The 18,107-nt window shown below is 47.9% G+C and overlaps 1 protein-coding gene across 1 annotated transcript in view; it reads right to left on the reverse strand.

The window, feature by feature from the left end:
* MYO5B (myosin VB) overlaps window positions 1-18,107 on the reverse strand; it is a gene marked incomplete at both ends in the record, with an annotated part of 268,648 nt that overhangs the window by 145,496 nt on the left and 105,045 nt on the right. The window contains one exon of the mRNA XM_084252600.1: window positions 5,230-5,340. Coding sequence (XP_084108726.1) covers window positions 5,230-5,340 — 111 coding nt within the window. The remainder of the gene's footprint in view (window positions 1-5,229; window positions 5,341-18,107) is intronic.

The raw sequence follows: 18,107 nt of genomic DNA on the forward strand, positions 1-18,107 counted from the left end.
TACATTCATTTCAGGTCAGACTGAAAAGCTCCACAAAGACATGAATGTGCCTTTTCACTGCTGTCTACACCCTGGCATGTAGTAATTGCTCAATAATTTTTGTAATGAATGAATGATGCAAGTAGCTAAAAGAAAATGACCATAAGTGGAAAGTCACCAATGAACTGACTAATCAACATACAATGTACAAGTTGGAACTGTGAGCAAAATTATAGCAGCATAAAAACAGAATTTCATTTTAATTTATTGCAAGGAATGCAGCTTACATATTCTATTCGAATCATGGGGTCCTAGTTTAGCTTCTAATGGTGTCTTTCAGCAGTGACCAGTTCAGAACATTCCCTTTGTAGCTTTAAACCAGGGGTTTTTCAACCTTGGCACTAATAACACTTTGAACTAGATCTTTCCAGGGCCCTATGCCCTCCACCCATTAGAGGCCAGAAGCAAACCTCCTTCCCCAATTGTGACAACCCAAAGTGACTCCAGACATCACCAGATGTCCTTGGGTGGGGGCAAAATCACTGCCTCACACTCATCTCTAAGCAGAATCAGTCAGGCAAAAAATGTAAGTGATAGAAAAGCCCATGTATACACAGGGGACACTGACTTTGACATGGTAACTAATTGAATTGGTAACCATACTACCAATGGATACTTACAGACATTCCATTTCCTAACTTCAAGAAACATTTTACATATGTATAATCTAAATATACCTATTATCTTTTTCATGTTATTTATGCTAACTGATCAACAATGTATATACTGTCTCAATCATGTATTATTGAGCAACTGAGACCAAAATAAGAAAAATTATTAGATGACCCATAAATCAATTAAGCAAAACAGAAAGAAGTAATTAAACTATCCAGCACTAAGATGATGTACCAAAACCAGAAGATCCTTATCAGATACTCCAGCTCTCTGGCGCTTTATCTGTTGGGTATACAAGAGCTCTGTAGGTGTACTGAGCTGCATGTACTAGTGGGCACAACAGGTCCATGAGAACTGGCTTCTTGACACTAAGAACCATGTCTGCGATCTCCTTGCTACCACATCTTGGTATGCTTGGTACCATCTTTGGACCAGAACACGAGGGGCCCTGCACCTCAGTGGCTCCCAACATCACAGACACAAAGTATAGCTTATTAAAGAGCATGGTGCCCATCAGTTGTGACTCGAAGTTAGGGCTGATGGTGAGATCCACCCCTCAGCACACATCTCATGCCCAGTGCCAGTGCCTCCAGGCCCAGGACACATCTCAGCACTGTGTCCCAGAAATAAGCCATCGTGTCCCAGTGCCTTAGAGTCCACAGGCTGTAAAACAGAGACAGACACTGCTTTCAAATGTGGGGAGGAGCTGGACGCCAAGATTCTTAGATGTAAGTCAAACGAGCATGCCAATCCTTCCTAGCAGACAGCACAAATGTAAAAACCTTCTTACATAAAGAAATGTGTCCCAGTTGGGCCAATGTTCAAATCCTCCCATGTGCTTCCAGAAGAGCTGCCTCCATTAGTGCAATCTTTGCAACCCTGCGGTAGGACACATGACAGACACCTGGCGAGGCCGACAATTCTCACCACTCCGGACATTGTTTATATGCAGGTATAGGCACAATATGCCTAAGGCAGGACAGCTGTTCTTTACCTTGGCAACTAGGTGGAGACTCAGTAGTAGCACTGAAAAATCTGTCGTTTTAAAATATTCAGTATTTTAATTTTCAAATATTAGAAATGTCAGACTTGCTTAAATAATTTGGGTAAAATATACTTCTAATGTTTAAACAGATGCAGACTTCCACATGTACTCTTGGCCTGGCCCCATAAATGTCAGCACGGGCTTGGGTCTGTGAGAGGCGGAGAGCATGTACCCCCCATCCCCTCATGCACGAGCACAGGGTCACAGCTATGCGCACAAGAGGACTCGCCACAGGAGGCTGCTGGACAGCAGACAAGCTCAGGTGGCAAAGCAATTTAATAGCAAAACCCCGGAAACAGGACGCGTTCTCCCTGCCACTAGGGGGCGGGAGTGGAGTGGTTTATAAGGGAGCTGGGGCAGGAGGGAGGAGGCTGGCCAGGCAGGGTTCCTTCCAGGCAAGGAATGAGGAAGCCACACTCATCACCAAGGTGAGCAGACAAGGAAATGCTGCATCCAGGGTAAAGCCAGAGCCGGGCTAAGGGCTGGCACCTCTGGTACCTTGCAGTCATCACAGCTACGGGGAGAAGAAAAGGCACCCTTCCTTCGGCCCTGCTCACTGGCTTCAGTGTCAAACATCCTCCAGTGGGCCGAGTGACAGGCCAGACACAAAAGGACGGTCTCGGCGTGATTCCGCTGCTGTAGCCGCCTAGAGGCATGGACTCTCAGACAGGAAGTAGAACAGAGGCCACCGGGGCCTGAAGGGCGGGGATGGGAGTCACAGTCCAGTGGGCACTGAGTTTCAGTTGTGCAAGAGGGAAAGAGCTCTGGAGGTGGGCGGTGGCGATGACCACACAGTGGTGTGCAAGCACTTAGTGCTCCTGCACCGTATGCGTAAAACCTGCTCACACAGTCAATGTTAGGCTATGTCTATGGACCACAATTAAAAAAAAAAAAAAAACCAATAAGCAGGGAAAAGGAAACACGAGGGCAACACTGAGAAGTCTGACCACCTGCACCGGGAGCGGGGGGTGGGGGGCAGGTCAGCAGTGAGGGACAACGTCCGGCCCCAGTCAGGAGCTGAGAACATCACTGCTGTTCTAGGAGAGATCCTCATTGATTTTCGCCTCTCCCATCACAGCTAAAGCGACGCTCCTGGGCTTCAGGGGTAGGAACAGATAGGAGGGGAGAGGCTGCAGGGATGGACTTCCTGGCTGACCTGGTAGATTCTGGGTGGTTTCTGCTTCAGAGGAGACTCTTCAAGCCCTCAGAGTCCAACCGTCTGATGTCTACGCGCCTGCACCCCCAGCTGAGAACAGGTCAGAGCCAGCAGTGGACAGACCACAGCCCCTGAGCCACCTGGACAGGCTCAGACATTCAGAGCCTTTGCTTCTCGAGAGCCGGTAATCCGAAGCCCCGGGCGTGGCTCCGATGGATGACATGCTGGCCACCTGGGCAGCTGAGAGGAGCGTGGCCCTGGCAGCACCAGGATTAGTCACGCTGGGCAGGATTCCTTCTCCGTTGGGGAGCCAAGCACCTGCTCTGTTTCAGCAACACGGCAGGTCACACCTCACCACCCCTGTGTGTTCGCCTGTTCAACAACATCCACCCAGTTAAAAGAGCAACTGAAAAGAAATCTGTCAGAACAGAAGATGTCCCGTCGAAGGGGCTCATCTGGTTTTGTTCGTGGCATGGGCGGGAAGTTATCTGACATGGTAAATGTGAATCCATCTGTTGGGAATTTTGTTTCTCACTTCAGAGTCAAGAGGCTGGCAAAATCTGCCTGACACCAGAGGGGCATGCACCTTGGTGTAAACATCTTCTGACAAACTCTTGTCCCAGTTTTACCAAGTGATATGCTTGAGTGGATACAGAACAGAATTAGTAAAGGCGGTGGGTGTGTGTTCCACCTTCCTACTAATCAATCAGTTAATCACCAGCCATCTGAGCAAAGCATAAGACCAGGCTCTTTTCTCAAGCAGGTTGTGATCTAGAAAGACAAGACCCAGATGCTTGAAAGAAGACAACCCTGTAAGACGGCGAGAGACCAAAGGTGCGGTGGCACGGGGCCGGCTCACGGTGCCAGCGCAGTTCAGAGGGAAGATGCGCAGTCCAGCCTCCCGCAAGGCCACCCTCCCGCTCAATCCACCCAAAGCCCACTCTTCCTTTCTCCTGGGCCCACCATCCAAGACCTCCTTTCCTGCTTTCGCTCACAGCAACCCTGCACGCATGACCTCCATCGGCAGGTCACCCGTCTGTCCCCTTCTCTGGCGGCCCCCAGGTACACCGGCCTCCGTTCCTTCCCTGAACACACCCAAAGGGGGCTGCCTCTGATGCCCCCATCTCTGCCCACTGCTCCCTGGCGCCTTCCCAGGCCCCTTTCCACCAGATGCCCGTAGCTCAGCAGGTTACCTCTTTTCTCCCTCCTGTAGTTCACTCACTAGCACCCTCCGCTGGCTTCGATGTGTGCTGCAATTCCTCATAACAAATGCCCCTCTGGTGTGCTCAAGTTCACAACTCCCCCCAGCACCCAGATCCCCCAATCAGATCCCCCATACACCCTGACCCAGCACAGAGTACATTCAAGTATTTGCAAAATGCACAACTCGGGGGCCTCCCTGGTGGCGCAAGGGGTTAAGCACTGTACTATGAAGAAATCCACAGCCTCTGCAGCATGAGTTAGATCCCTGGCTGGCCAGGGAGCAACCCACATGGCGCAGCAGACCTCTCCTGATTAGCCTGCTGCTCCCCTCAGCAGTGTACTTCGGTACAGTGTAATCTGCCTGTTCTGTTCCCCACTCTGTCTCTGGTGAATCCTCTTACCCCCGCATCTCTGGCCTGTACCCCAGCTCTTATGTGCATAAATGAATAAATCTTTTTTAAAAATGCACAAATCACAGAGAGGGCTGGTCATAAAAGGCTCATGAAAAGGGGAACTGAATCAGACCATCTTAGAAGAAATACAATGCCAGAGCTTTACCACTCTGCCTTCCTTTCAGGTAAGGCCACCTGAAAGTCAACTCATAAAACAGAGTAAAATAAAACAGCAGCTCGCACATACCGAGTGCTCGTGTCCCAGGAGCTACTCTAACTCTAGATCACACAGTAACTCATTTTATTCTCAAAGCACACTAGACAGAGTGTCACCCTCATCACGATGAAGTCACAGGCACAGGAGGGTTGCTGACCTGCCCAAGGGCACAAAACTGGCCAGGGCTGAGCCAAGAGCCAACCCAGGCAGGCTGGCCCTGAGCCACGGCCTGCACGCTGACCTCTGCAGCGGCTCTCTCTCCCTCACCTCCCACAAATGGCTCGGCCCCACCGAGGAACCTTCCCAGTCCCTCAACTCCCCGGAGAAGATTCCTGCCTCCCCTCTGATGACCGCGCAGCAGCTAACACCAAAAGGGGCTTTTTTTGTTATGACATCCACAGCAGGCTTCTTAGTTCAGCACTTTAGAGGCATTATCACCAATGCAACAAAAGATGCCAGAGACTCAGAAGCTCCGTCCTGCAGGACATACTCCAGCCCAGAGGCAGCCTTCCCGGTGGCATCTAGCTGACCCCGCACCACCATCTCCATGACCCGCACTTACCGTCCCATCTTCCAGTCGGAGCTGGAGGCTCTTCTCCCCCTCCTTGTAGTCCTTGGTTAACTCAGCCGAGACCCATACTTCATCAGGGTCAGGGATCCAGACCCTTGTGTACTGAAAGATGAAAACAGTGCAAACTTAGATACAAATGAAGCTTCCAGATTTTAATTCTGTGTCACTATCTACAGGGGTCCATGAGAAGGACTTCTAAGGCCACTGGGATACAGTGTTCTCCCTTCTCATTTCGAGATATAAGGTGCTTGAACACCAAGATCACAGATAAATCATTTTCATAAGATTGATAACAGAGCAAACTGTCTAGGTCTTATGAGAATACAGCAGATCAATAACATTGGCATTCCACCTGCAAGACCGCTGAGGTGGCATTTGGTTCTCGCCCCTGACCATGTCGGCACCATGACCTCCAAAGGTGGTACAAGACAGGGATGTCAGGGAGATGGTCTAGGAGCTACAAACACAATGACACACCACCTGCAAGAGCCAACCAGAGAGTTGGGCAAATCCTCAAAGCTTGGCAATCTCTGGTATGATATTCTGTATTTGGGGACAAAGTGATTTTCCTATAGAAGTCAAAGAAAGTGGTTGGCAAACTGAAATTGTATTTATGTCTCCCTGAGTTGTCTGCAGCCGCCATTTATTTGAGCATTCCTTTAAGCCACAAAGATACCCAGAAGCCTCACTCTGCCTTCATCAGCAGCTGTCCTGATTTGCAAGGTCACTAAGCTCAGTCCAAATCCTGTGGGGGAGAAGCAGCCCTTGATAAGTGGAGATGCACCTGCAGCAGGAGCGGGTTTCCTCAGCCCTGACAGCACCTCCAAAAGCATCCCCTGGGAGCTTGGACCACAGCAAGTCTGCCTCGGATCATCTCAGAATAGGAGGTGACAGACTGCTCTGGAAAGGAATGTCATGTACAGCCTGGGAGAACCCCAGGTCTGATGCACTGACAGCAGCATCAGGACTGGGAGGCTGTCTGTGCTGGCATCACACACCTTACATCTGTCACACACATTTGTGCATCTTCCTGTCACAGGTGTTTGATGCCCACATATATCCTGATTTAGAAACCACTTGTGTATGTGTACACACATGCATGTACATACATACATACACACACAGCTTCATGGCTGCAGAATGTTCTTAGAAAACCTGAAATTAACAGCTCTTATGACCAGAAGGCCAGGGAATGTGCACTACGCTGCATGACCCATACCCCTTGCAGGCTCAGCTGCCAGCCACATCACCTGCCGCCAGCCCACCAGGGGTCTGGACACAAACAGCCAGCTGGCTTTATTTCAGTTTTGTTCATTTTCTTTTTAATGTTTTCCTCCAGGTGGTCACTGGCTTCTCTTCAAAGCAAGACCCTGGCCCCTGTTACACTTGTCTCCAATTCCGTATTGAGCAGTGAAAGTCAGGAGGTAATAAACTCAGGACACTAATCGATGGGAAAACAAATCACCACCAATTTGCAACCCTGACACCCCAGTTCAGGATGCAAAGCCAAAGTCCTTTGTTTTTGGCATGATAAATAATCAAGTTCACAGAATATTTCCTCTGCTTCTGAGCCTGCCTGACAGCAAGATATTGCTGCAGCTTTACAGGGAGAGGTTACAGAGCCTCATGGTCTCTGCAAGCTTCAGAGTAATACATTAAGATGCTCTGAGGACTTTGCAAAGCAAACTTTCTGAGTGTTTGCCAACCTGTCAACATTTCGTCTCTCTTCAGGTGCTCTAACTCCCCTTCTCCACTATTATTTCGCACTGTCCACCCAGCCTCAATGACCAAACCTGTCCTTGGCCTTCCGACACCCCCATCCTTCTCTATTCTGAGTTCCTCTCTGGGGACTTTCCCTCCAGTTAGAGGGAGGACAGCACACCCCAGCCATCCTGCTCAAAACCAAGTCTCTTGGCAGTGTGTACCCTGTCAGGAACAGTTCAAGGTCAGAACCGTTTGGTTCAAGGTCAGAACTGCTTGGTTCAATGCATATGACTGAGAAGATTGGGAAAATCCCAAAAGAACTGAGTGGAGGTGATGATGTCTGGTGCACTGGAAGCCCAGGATCCCCATCCCGGCTCACCCAGCGATGCCTCGGCCCTCACCCCCGCCAGCCATGTGTCCCCCACTTCATACATAGTTAACAGCACTTGATTCTGGGGAATCTCACCGCTTTGCACTACCTGTGTTTAATTTTTACTCTGGCAGGGTCAACTGAAGTTTCTACTTATGTTAGTCTCTTCCTGCTGAATACACTGCAAGTCTCTGGCAGGCAGAAAACGGACTTCTATATTTTCCAAAAGGGGAACCCTAAGGATGCTTTGACTCTTTGCTAGTCTGAGTGAGTCCAGCCTCACCATTACCCAGGAACTTCTCAGAAATGCAGGTTCTCCGCCTCCACCCAGAAACACAGAGTGGGGTCTGCTGCTGAGCGCTCAGGGCTGTGCTCCTCTCCCCGCTGTGGCCACAGGTCTGCACACCACAGCGAGGGCCACATAGTGTGCCCCTTGTTTTTGTACAGCCTATGAGTTAAGAATGTTCTTTAATTTTTTTAATGACCGAGACCTCAAAAGAATGATACTCAGATGCTAACTTATGAAAATCAAATGTTAGTGTCCATAAAGCTTTACTGAAACAAAGCCACGTTCATTCTCTTTACTGATTGCCTGTGGCTGCTTCCAAAATTCAGCGACAGCTGTACACTGTGATGGAGCACCTCAGCTGGAAAGCCTCCACCACCTCCCCCAGGCCCTCATGGGAGAGGCTGCCCCATCCATTTGTACCCGCCCCGTCCTCACTTGCCTGGGGGGCTGGTCCACCTCCCAACACTGCCTCTTCACACACCGTGACCTTCCCTACAGACGTAGCCCTGTACAACTCCGAGGTGCCGCAACAAATTCTTCTATGATCAACTTTCTTTATGGGTTTGTTGTCACTTCTTGCAAGTCAGTTCCATCTCACTACTTCAAGATCTTCCCGACATACTCGGCATCTCTGTGCCCTGGCTCAGTAAATGCTTGCAGGGCACAAACCCACAGAAAGGTGCAGGGGAGAGGCACCTGAGAGGCATGGTGAGAAGCCCCAAGGAATCACGTACAAGCATGAAGCCGACCCCTGACCTTCAGGAGCACAGCTTGTTGGGTAGATCATTCATGTAAAAAGATACTCTGGGGGATGGTGTGACCATTTCCTAGGAGAGTAGGGGGCAGAGCAGGCCAGGTAAGAGAGGGGGGCCACAGGGAATGTCCACATGGAGGAAGGAGGTGGCCAAATTCTCCTGTAACTTTTTCAAGGATAGCCTGTGTGTTAGGCACATCATCGAGGGAGACTCCAATCCAGTACAAGCGTGAGCAGCAGCACGTGCCCGCTGTGCCGGATGCCGACACGCGTTTCTTCCATCTCCACTATCAAGACATTTGTCACCATGCGTCGAGACCACTCACTGTGACACTGGAGCAAGGCAGACCCGGCAATGCGATGGTGTGGGGTGGTGACTTCAGCATGCAGGCCCCACCTTGTCCTGCCTCCCTGGACGCTCAGCTTGGAGAGCCTGCGACTACCGAGCAGAGCAGTTTACCTGATGTCACGCACGCCACACTGAAGGAGCAATTTACAGGACGCCCAACGGCGATTTTAACCATAATCAAATTTTGTTCTACATGCTGACTTAGCAAACAACCCCCTCCTCTCCTTGCCCTCCCCACCTGAGAAAGATGCATGCCCCTGTGACCCAGGGCAAGGAGGACGCAATCAGCACAGGGCAAACAGCAAAAAGAAAAGAAGCAAAAACTCAGAAAGGAGAGATGGACACCCCAGTCACCAGCAAAGACATGTGCGAGGAAGACATTCTCTGAGCTAGAGAGACAGGAAGGATTTGGAGGAGGAGGGTTTCCTTTGGGCTAAAAATGTGCTGTAACAGGATCGAGGCAGTGGTTGTACCACCTGTCACTGTACTCGATGCCACTGAACTGTTCACTATAGTTAATCTTATGTTACGTGACTTCACCTCCATTATAAACAAAAACAGTTTTGGCTGCAGATGATGCAACGGCACCCTGTACGCTCTCCCTGCCATAGGTTCCCACTGCTCCTGCCTGGGAAAGCAGTAAGATAAAATGCATCCTGGTAACAGAAAGTCATCTTATCTATGGTGGCTAGACAGATCTTATCTATCTAAACAGACAAACTCTCTGGAAGCAAGGTTCCATGCTGCCTCTTAATTTTCTCACCTTCAAGGAAGTCCCTCAAATAATTTGACCTCTACCAGCTTTCCTGCAGGCAGCAGACGAGGCGAGACAGGCTCACTCCTGTAACATGATGGTAGTGCTGCCCCATGCATCACCACCCTGCATGAACCATGCTTAATGCCATCATGGCCAAGGAAGGACAACAACAAGCCTGACCAAACTGTCAAAGAAAAGCTTGTGAGTTTGCTTTTGGAAGGAGCCCTGGATGTTAACCAGGGGAGGCAGGTATCTCTGTGAAATGAAAAGCACTAGCACCGAGAGCCTTTCTTCACTTCCATCTCCAGGGCAGAGGCGGGGCTGGAGGAAGTGGCTGCCCGGGGTAATGGTGCTCAACCCACCTGCAAAACAGAATCACCAGGGCAGCCCTGAAAGCTTCCCAGGCCAAGGAACCCCCGGACATATTATGTTGCTCTCTGGGGGCTGGGAACCAGGCAGCATTTTCTAAAGCTCCCCAGATGCATCCAGTGTACAGGCAAGTTGAGAGCCAGCAGTCTGTGGTTTCATTGGAACTGATTTGTGGGACACCACAGGCCCTTATGTGTCCAGAAGCCTCTCCCCACCAGCCTATGGGTCGAGATGAAATTCCAGCCTGTAGATTCTTCCCCCTGAGCTAAAGCACTGTCTCCAGAAAACCCCTGTTAAAAAGGGTACTGTCCAGAGAAGAACAGCATTTATGCTACCGTGCAGTACAGTACTGTGCTGAAGGGTGTGGGCTTGAGAGCCAGGAGGCCTGAGTAACTGATATGGGGGGCACCAACCACTGCCTACTAGTGCAGCTAAGCTGACGCATGGGTCTGTACCTCAGCTCCCTCATGTATACAATGGGGGTGAAAAACGAGATCTCCCTCACAAAGTGCTCCAAGAATTAAATGAGATTCCACAACACCAGAGCACTGTAAGCATTTCGGCAATAGAGATGATACCATACACTGTTCAGTCTTGAAGGCAGGATCCTGATGTGAGCAGGCATGGAGTTAGGGAAGGGAGATGGGAGAACAGCAAGCCTAAAGTGAGATCCCCCTGGATACCCACAAGTCTCAGTACATAGTAGCCATGCCATGCCTTAAAGTCAACTTAGATGTAGCCTGCTTCAACTCCAAAGCCCTGAGGAAGTGCTTGTCAGTGCTGGCTGGCATGCCAGAATCACTTAGGTGGGGCCAGGCAGGGGGAAGAGAGAAGAGACACCAATCCCATGCCTCACACTTGAATAGTTAAAATGAAATATTTAGGAGTTCAAGCCCCCCCCCCCCCCACACACACACACACTCTTCCCATGTGCTGAACGTGCTATCAAAGTTAAGCCACTGTTTCAAAGCAAGGCTCAGGACCAAAGTGAACCCGACTAAGAAGAGATAAGGACAACGGAAACATTTGCTCCAGGCAACTGTTAATACGCTGCCTCCATAACCACTAACAAGTCATTTTAAGTACATTAATCATTTCAACTTGGTTTTACAACTGAGGTTAGACAAGCAGGATTTTCACTGCTATTTCATAGAGGAGAAACAAGGGTAAAACAGCACTGAATCCTTTGCCCAAAGTCACCGTGAAGCTGAGTTTGGGGCAGAACTGGAGAGACGATCTCAGACCCCGACTCCAAGTCCTCTTGCTGCTTCTCCAATGGAGAAACACTGACTTTCTTGCAGCAGCTCAGGTCCCAGTGAGTACACATTTTATTTTTTTAAAGATTTATTTATTTATTTATTTATTTATTTATTTATTTATTTATTTATTTATTTATTTATACATACAAGAACCGGGGTACAGGCCAGATGCACAGGAGGGTGAGAGGATTCACCTGACAGAGCGGGGAACAGAACAGGCAGACTGACGAAATACACTGCTGAGGGGAGCAGCAGGCATGACAGAAAAGGTCTGCTGCACCATGTGGGATGCTCGCTGGCCAGCTGGTATCGACCCGGTGCTGCAGAGGCTGCGGACAGCTACACAGTGCAGCACTCAATCGCCTGTGCCACCAAGGGAGGCCCACGAGTATACATTTTAAATACAGGCAATGGGTCTTGCAATTTTATACACCAAAGAGTACAAACACTCATTTACAATGACACTGTACCATGTTGGAGTACCCAAGAACTTTCAGAGTTTAGGATTGGTCAGAGTAAAGTTCCAGTTGCAATGTAGCTTTGACCCAAGGCAAGGCAATCTGGATTCAGTCCCCAGGGAATGGACAAAGCCTAACCTTGTCACTAAAGAGAAATATCTGAGCATTCCCACCTGTGTTTAGCGGACAAAGAACAGGAACACTGCCTCGTTCAGGGCTGTACCCCGGGTGCACAAATCTCTCCTCCATAATTGCAATCAAGGCTCTGGTTATGGGTAGGAGGAAAGTCATTATACCACAGAGAAAGTGGTCAACAGAATTTTCTCTGGACATGAATTCTGCTCTAAAACTCACTGGGAAGATGCAAGATCAAGCTGATCAACTTGCATCTCTCACGGAACACAGAGGCTGCCAAATCTCTCCACACGCGACCCATCTGGGATCCGCACAGAGCAGCATCACCAACAGTGTCACCAGCACAGAAGTGAATAGTGGGCAGGCTGTGGGTTTTAAGAGAGAACAGAATTGTTGAACAGCAGGGTTCTAAGACAGGAACTCAGATGCAGCCCTGGCAGCAAGGGTCACAGCCTGCAAACCAACAGTAAGCTGCTTCCCAACCTGCTGCAGCCCCAGGTGCAGGTACAAAGAGACAGACGGGTAAGTGGAGAACCATGGTGTAGGAGACTAGATCTCCCCCCAGGTCAGAACACTGTGCTCCTTAGAAAAATATGGAGATATTTCAGTTCTTTTGTTAGGTTAGGAAAGCACGCTGCAACACTTCTCAAAAAATGTCATAAAATGATATCCTATGCTTGGGGTACTGTGTCCTAAAATGTATCCTATGCTTCAAAATGTGTCCATTTTGAAGTTTCAATTAAAGCAACAGTTTATGGAGGGGCAAGAAAAGAAAAATACTTCCACACTGAGCCAGGGACAAGTTTGACTAACAACTGGCCACAAAAGAAGGTCCCCAGGAGACCTGGCAGCATTCTGCCATGTTGTAGGAACTGGAAACTTCCCTCCCATAGCCATCCTGACAGTAGAGAGCGGGTCTTATTACAAAGAATCTGGAGGACAAAGATTTGGCTTTCCCCCCCAGAAACTCCCACAATCATCTGCACATTTGATGTCTGAAAATCAGGTTCATGGGCCCAGATGACAACTGAACCCAGCAGTCATGGTTAGCCCCTCAAATTTTGGGAGCCAAGTCAAGAGGCTTCCCCACCAGGACAGATCCCTGTGCACTAGTTTCCCGCTTTGGGAGACAGGAGAGCAAGAAGGTGAAGATCTAGGAATGTGCATCTTTGCCCCAACTCCCATTACAACCTCAGTGTCCTCATCTGTAAAGTGGGAAAATACTTTCCATATTTAGGGTTGCTGTTAGGATTAAGTGAAATATTTATATAAAACATTAACACCGGGCCTCCCTGATGGCGCAAGGGGTTAAGACGCAACCTATGAAGCTATCTGCAGCCACTGCAGCATGAGTTCGATCCCCAGCTGACCAGGGAGCAACTCACATGGTGCAGCAGACCTCTCCTGTCTCGCCTGCTGCTCCCCTCAGCAGTGTATTTCAGTCAGTCTGCTTGTGCTGTTCCCCACTGTCTCTGGTGAATCCTGTCACCCTCACACCTCTGGCCTGTACCCCAGCTCTTGTATGCATAAATAAATCTTTAAAATAAATAAAACATAAACACAACTTCTAGCAAGTAATAAGTACTCAGTAGTTATTACCATGGCTGCAACTCAGGTTCTGGGAGTGAAACTCCCTCTGGGTTCACAGACAAAACCAAATAATCCCAGAACTCTGTGCAGTGTCATGGAGACACAGACGCTCCCTCCTCCCCCAGCGGCAGGTCAAGCTTCCTGGCTCCCCTGTTTACTGATCCCATGAATGACTCTCTGGACCAGTAATAACCATCCCTTTCCCCCCAAGTGCTCTTCAATGGGAAGCTCTTTGTGCCTTAGGGCCAGGGGGAACTAGACTTAAACATTCTGTTTGTACTGAGTCTGGCAAGTAAATGAAAACACACCTAGAGTTTGTAGGTCAACCAAGTAGGTTCCTGAGGCCCAACCCAAACTTGCTCTTTGATCTTTTAAAAAAATTTTATACTTTTTTTTTAAGATTTATTTATTTATTTATACAAGCACTGGGTACAGTCAGAAGCACGGGATGGTGAGAGAATTTTGCCAGAGCCAGAGCAGGAGCAATACAGGTAGAGTGACGAAGTACACTGCTGAGGGGAGCAGCAGGCGGCAGGAGAGGTCTGCGTGCCATGTGGGACCCTCGCTGGTGGCCGGGGATTGAACTGGCACTGCAGAGGCTGCTGGCAGCTTCACAGCCCAGTGCTCAACTGCTGCCCCACTGGGGAGGCCCCTCTTTGATCTTTTAAATGAGAACTGAATTCAGCAGAATGCCCAGAAGAAGAAAGATAATCTGATGCATATAGATCAGGAGAGCAAAAAGCTACTCAGCATCCTTGGGGTAAATGATAGAATAAAGCGAAGAAGCCAGCCTCATCCTGTAATGCATTAAATGCACAGTTGAATAGCTAAATTATAGTAGAACTCAACACTTCCTATCATTTAAACAGAAGTCAAATGTACCGGTGGGCAGGACCATCCACACATTGCTGGCACTGCCTGTCTCAGTCAGGCTTTTGTTATTTGTCACCTTTCATGCTTACAGCACTACGTCACCTGAACCCGGCTTTCTGGTATCTGATTACGTCAGTCACAATTGTGTCTTAATCCATATTCTATGTCTGCTTTTGAAGCTTATAAAAAACAAGTCTCCATGTGGCCGTTGAAGGCGAAATTTACCTACTCCTTACCCTGCAGGTGCTGGCTGCAGGAAGCACTAGGTGCTCAACTAACAAGTAGGCAAGTCGGGAGTGCTGTGTGTGCGGGGAGCGTTTATTTTCTCGAGTCAGTTTATACAGCATGTCCTCCAACGGAACTATTTTAACATGTAAGAGAAAAAGAAACTGATTCCCGGCCAGGGTCACTGTCTGTGTGGAGCTGGCCGTTCCCCCATGTCTGGGTTTTCCCCAGAGACTCCAGGTTCCTCCTACAGCCCAAAGCTGTGCACGTGAGGCTGGTGTCGTGTCTCATTGTCCCCTCAGAAGGAGTGTGGGGGAGGGTGTCCTATCCAGGGTGGCTTCCACCTTGCACCCACTAGCTGCCCAGGGCCCTGAACTGCAAAGTGAGTTAGAAAATGAACAAGTGTATCAAACTATTGTTTAACAGGTGAAGTGTTTTAGGTCTACATTTTGAATCTGGTAATGTTTCTGTGATGAGAAATCTGCTGTAGGAACTTAAGTTTGTTTATGTCAGTTAGCCTCTGGTGAAACTGGTTTTGTTATATGTCTTTTACATGAATTCATAGTTTCTAAGAATCCACTGAGAACTTTATGCGAGGACCTGCTGTACTTATTGATGGGAATTGCAGCGATACAAACTTAGAATACCTATGAAGCCACGTTGATGGTCACGTTTTCGAGAAATCACTGCCATTTCACCCATTAAAGGGGGTACATGATTGGCAAGTAGGTTGTGTAAAATTGCAAAGTTTAGGCCATTTAACCTGCTTGCCAAAGAAGCTACAAAAGAATACCTACTTCAAGCTACATTTCATGCAGCTAAAAACATGTGGATCCCATCCAGAGGCTAAAGCTTCTAGCAGCGTGGCTTCAGTGCTTGGGGCTGTGGCCTCTCCCTGGCCAGAGCACTTCAGCAGGTGAATCAAGCAATCTACAGTCATATTACAAATCTGTAAGCCATTTAAAGCCTTTTTCCAGAGCACACCATCTTCATTTCTACCGAAGCTCTTTGAAACGTGTACAAGCCATCGATGCTACCATCTATGTTGTTCTCCTCTTGTTCGTAGGTATGTGCTTCTTAATTTGACCACTCGGGACTAGTATATCGCCTCCCCCAAAGTACAGTCAGAACAATTTACAATCACCGTAACACCTAGTAGAAAATCACAACTCTAGAAACAGACACCAAGTCAAAGTTAAATTTGCTTCTTTCCACTTCTTAAATGTAAAACCTGTTGCATGCTTTGGTCTCTTTAAACAACCAAAGATAGCATTGAGGGATGTCATTTCCTGCTAAGCTATGTTCTACAGATAATCCTTGACTGATCAAAATGAAGTCATTGAGAGGACACTGCTCTTTACAAGGAAAAAATTGGGGAAGCTGCTCCTTGCATCTGAATACCTATGTATGTTACTTTGCTTCTGCTTGGTAACTTTAAGAGAGCATCATCTTAAACACTTGCATTTGAAACACAAGCCAGCTCTTTCACATATAAAGCACACCAGCCTTCCCACCCCCAGTATTCAAGCTCATCATCTTTGAGACTCAACAATCACTGTTCAACTGTTGCATGTCCCATAAGTGACAGGAACACACATTCATTGCTCTGTAATTTACTGAACACCTACCACCTGACAAGCAGTATGCAAAGTGCTGGAACAGAGTGAAAAAGGATGTCAGGGCATATGTGCAATTCACCCACTGCAACAATCACACAGGACTTTGACAGCACAGGCTTTCTTGGCCTCTAATAGGAGACCTAACCCAGGCAGGATCAGCAGGAAAGGTTTTGCCTTAAAAGTTAGATCAAGCTGAATCCTAGATGGACAAAGACTGGCATGGGCAGGGAGGAGTGTTCTAGGCTGTGAGACAACCTGGAGCAGGCAAAAGGAGTGCCACCAAAAACTGCAAGCCCCCCAGTCTGGGAGGGACACAGCACAGGGGAGCAAGGCTCACAGTGACACTGGGGGGAGATGCAGGAGGCTCTCAGGAGCCCATGGCACAGGTGTGATTATGTTATTCCATAGCCAATAGGAAACCTTGCTTGGGTTTTAAACATGAAGAGGGACCTAGTCAAAACTACATAATGACTAGATCAGTATTTACAGATTGAAGTATATGGGATAAGAATCCTCAATGGGAGAGTGCAGTTAAATGCCTGCTCCAGTCCTTGACCTGGGTCCTCACAGGAACACTCACAGCACAGAAGAAACCAAGGCCATTGTTCACTCTGCTCCTGCCCCTAAATAAACGGGCTTTGAAATTCTACCCTTGAATATTCTACTTGCTTCATTTACGGGCACTTTATCATTCTAGACTATTGACCTACCATCTCCACCACTGGACTTTGTTGAGACACTTAATAGCTTTTAAATCCTCTTTATTCACATATTTTATGTTATCCTTAACCAGGTTTCCCAAAATTTTTTCCCAGTGGGTTTTGTAATGCAGGGCTTATGTAGAGTTTTAGAGAGTTGAGAAGAAAGGGTTAAGGCTAGGAACGAGAAGGGAATGCTCAATCTGGGTTCATCAGCAAACAGGCACAGTAATAACATCTGAAATTCTGGGGCCCTGAGGAAAAGGGAAAAAATGTTCCAGAACCAATATACACATTCACCGAATAGCAGCCGTGAAACTGATTGTGACTTTAGAGCCAGGGAGTTTAATGGGTGTCTGATGCTTAAATCGCCATTAACCAAAGACTTTAAAATGATGCCACTGATTTCCATCCCTGTGCTGAGAGGAATTACTGAGCAGATATTATTAATAATGCATCCTGCCTATTTGGAATGAAATCATTCTTTGAAGAGGTCTAGCCAGTGTTAATATCAAGCAAATTTGCTGTCAGATAACCACAGATTGTCTAGGATGATCATGGCTAACTCATCTCCTCTGTGCCAAATGATTGCGTTTTAGAGATCAATGTAGGTATCATTTTATACTGAAATGTCACCTGGATCCAGTTGAAAAATGGGTCTGCAGCTTGGAAAAATTGTTGACCTGACCCTCTCTGTTACTAACCAGAAAAGACAGAGTTTTAGAAAGAGAGTAAAGGAAGATGAGGTTGGTGTGAAATGCATCCTTTATACACTCTGCCCTGAAGGCTTCTGGAGGGGGGATGCGGAGGGAGATTCATTTCAATGAGAAGAGTTAAAATAAGAGAACGTGGGTTCATCTTCTCAATCTGGACCTGCCCCCCATAGGTACCATGAAAATGATTTGGGGAGGCATGAAACGAGGTGAGGACATCAACAGTCATTCCTGTTGAATTAGTGCATGGATAATCTCTTGCTGGGCCTAATTTTGGATAGAGAAGTAGAAGCTTTTGCTTTCTGCTTCTGCCTCCACAACTCACTGGAGCAGCATTAACATGCCATCGGGCAAGCATGCTGAGCAGAAAGGCTACTGCTCCGGGACCTGACTTAGTGCTGCTGCTATTAGTAACACATTAACCGGGGGGTGGTGGCAAAGGAACACTCCAGTCCTGACCGTGCTCTTCTCCTTACCAAATAAACCCCTACCACGTTCTGGAAAATTTTGTACACAACACTTTTAAATTAGAAACGTCTTAAATCCAGCAAAGCTCAGTAACTCTGGAACAATGTGAGTTAATCCTATTCCCCAACAATATTCTCACTTTCACACAGATGCCTCACATAACAGACAGCCAATAGCTTCTGGCAATAGCATTAGTGGTTTAATGGTAGGTGCTGAAATAATAAGTATCCTGTTTTCAC

The sequence above is a fragment of the Talpa europaea genome (genome assembly GCF_964194135.1).
Source record: "Talpa europaea genome assembly, chromosome: 13".
Classification (NCBI taxonomy): Eukaryota; Metazoa; Chordata; class Mammalia; order Eulipotyphla; family Talpidae; genus Talpa; species Talpa europaea.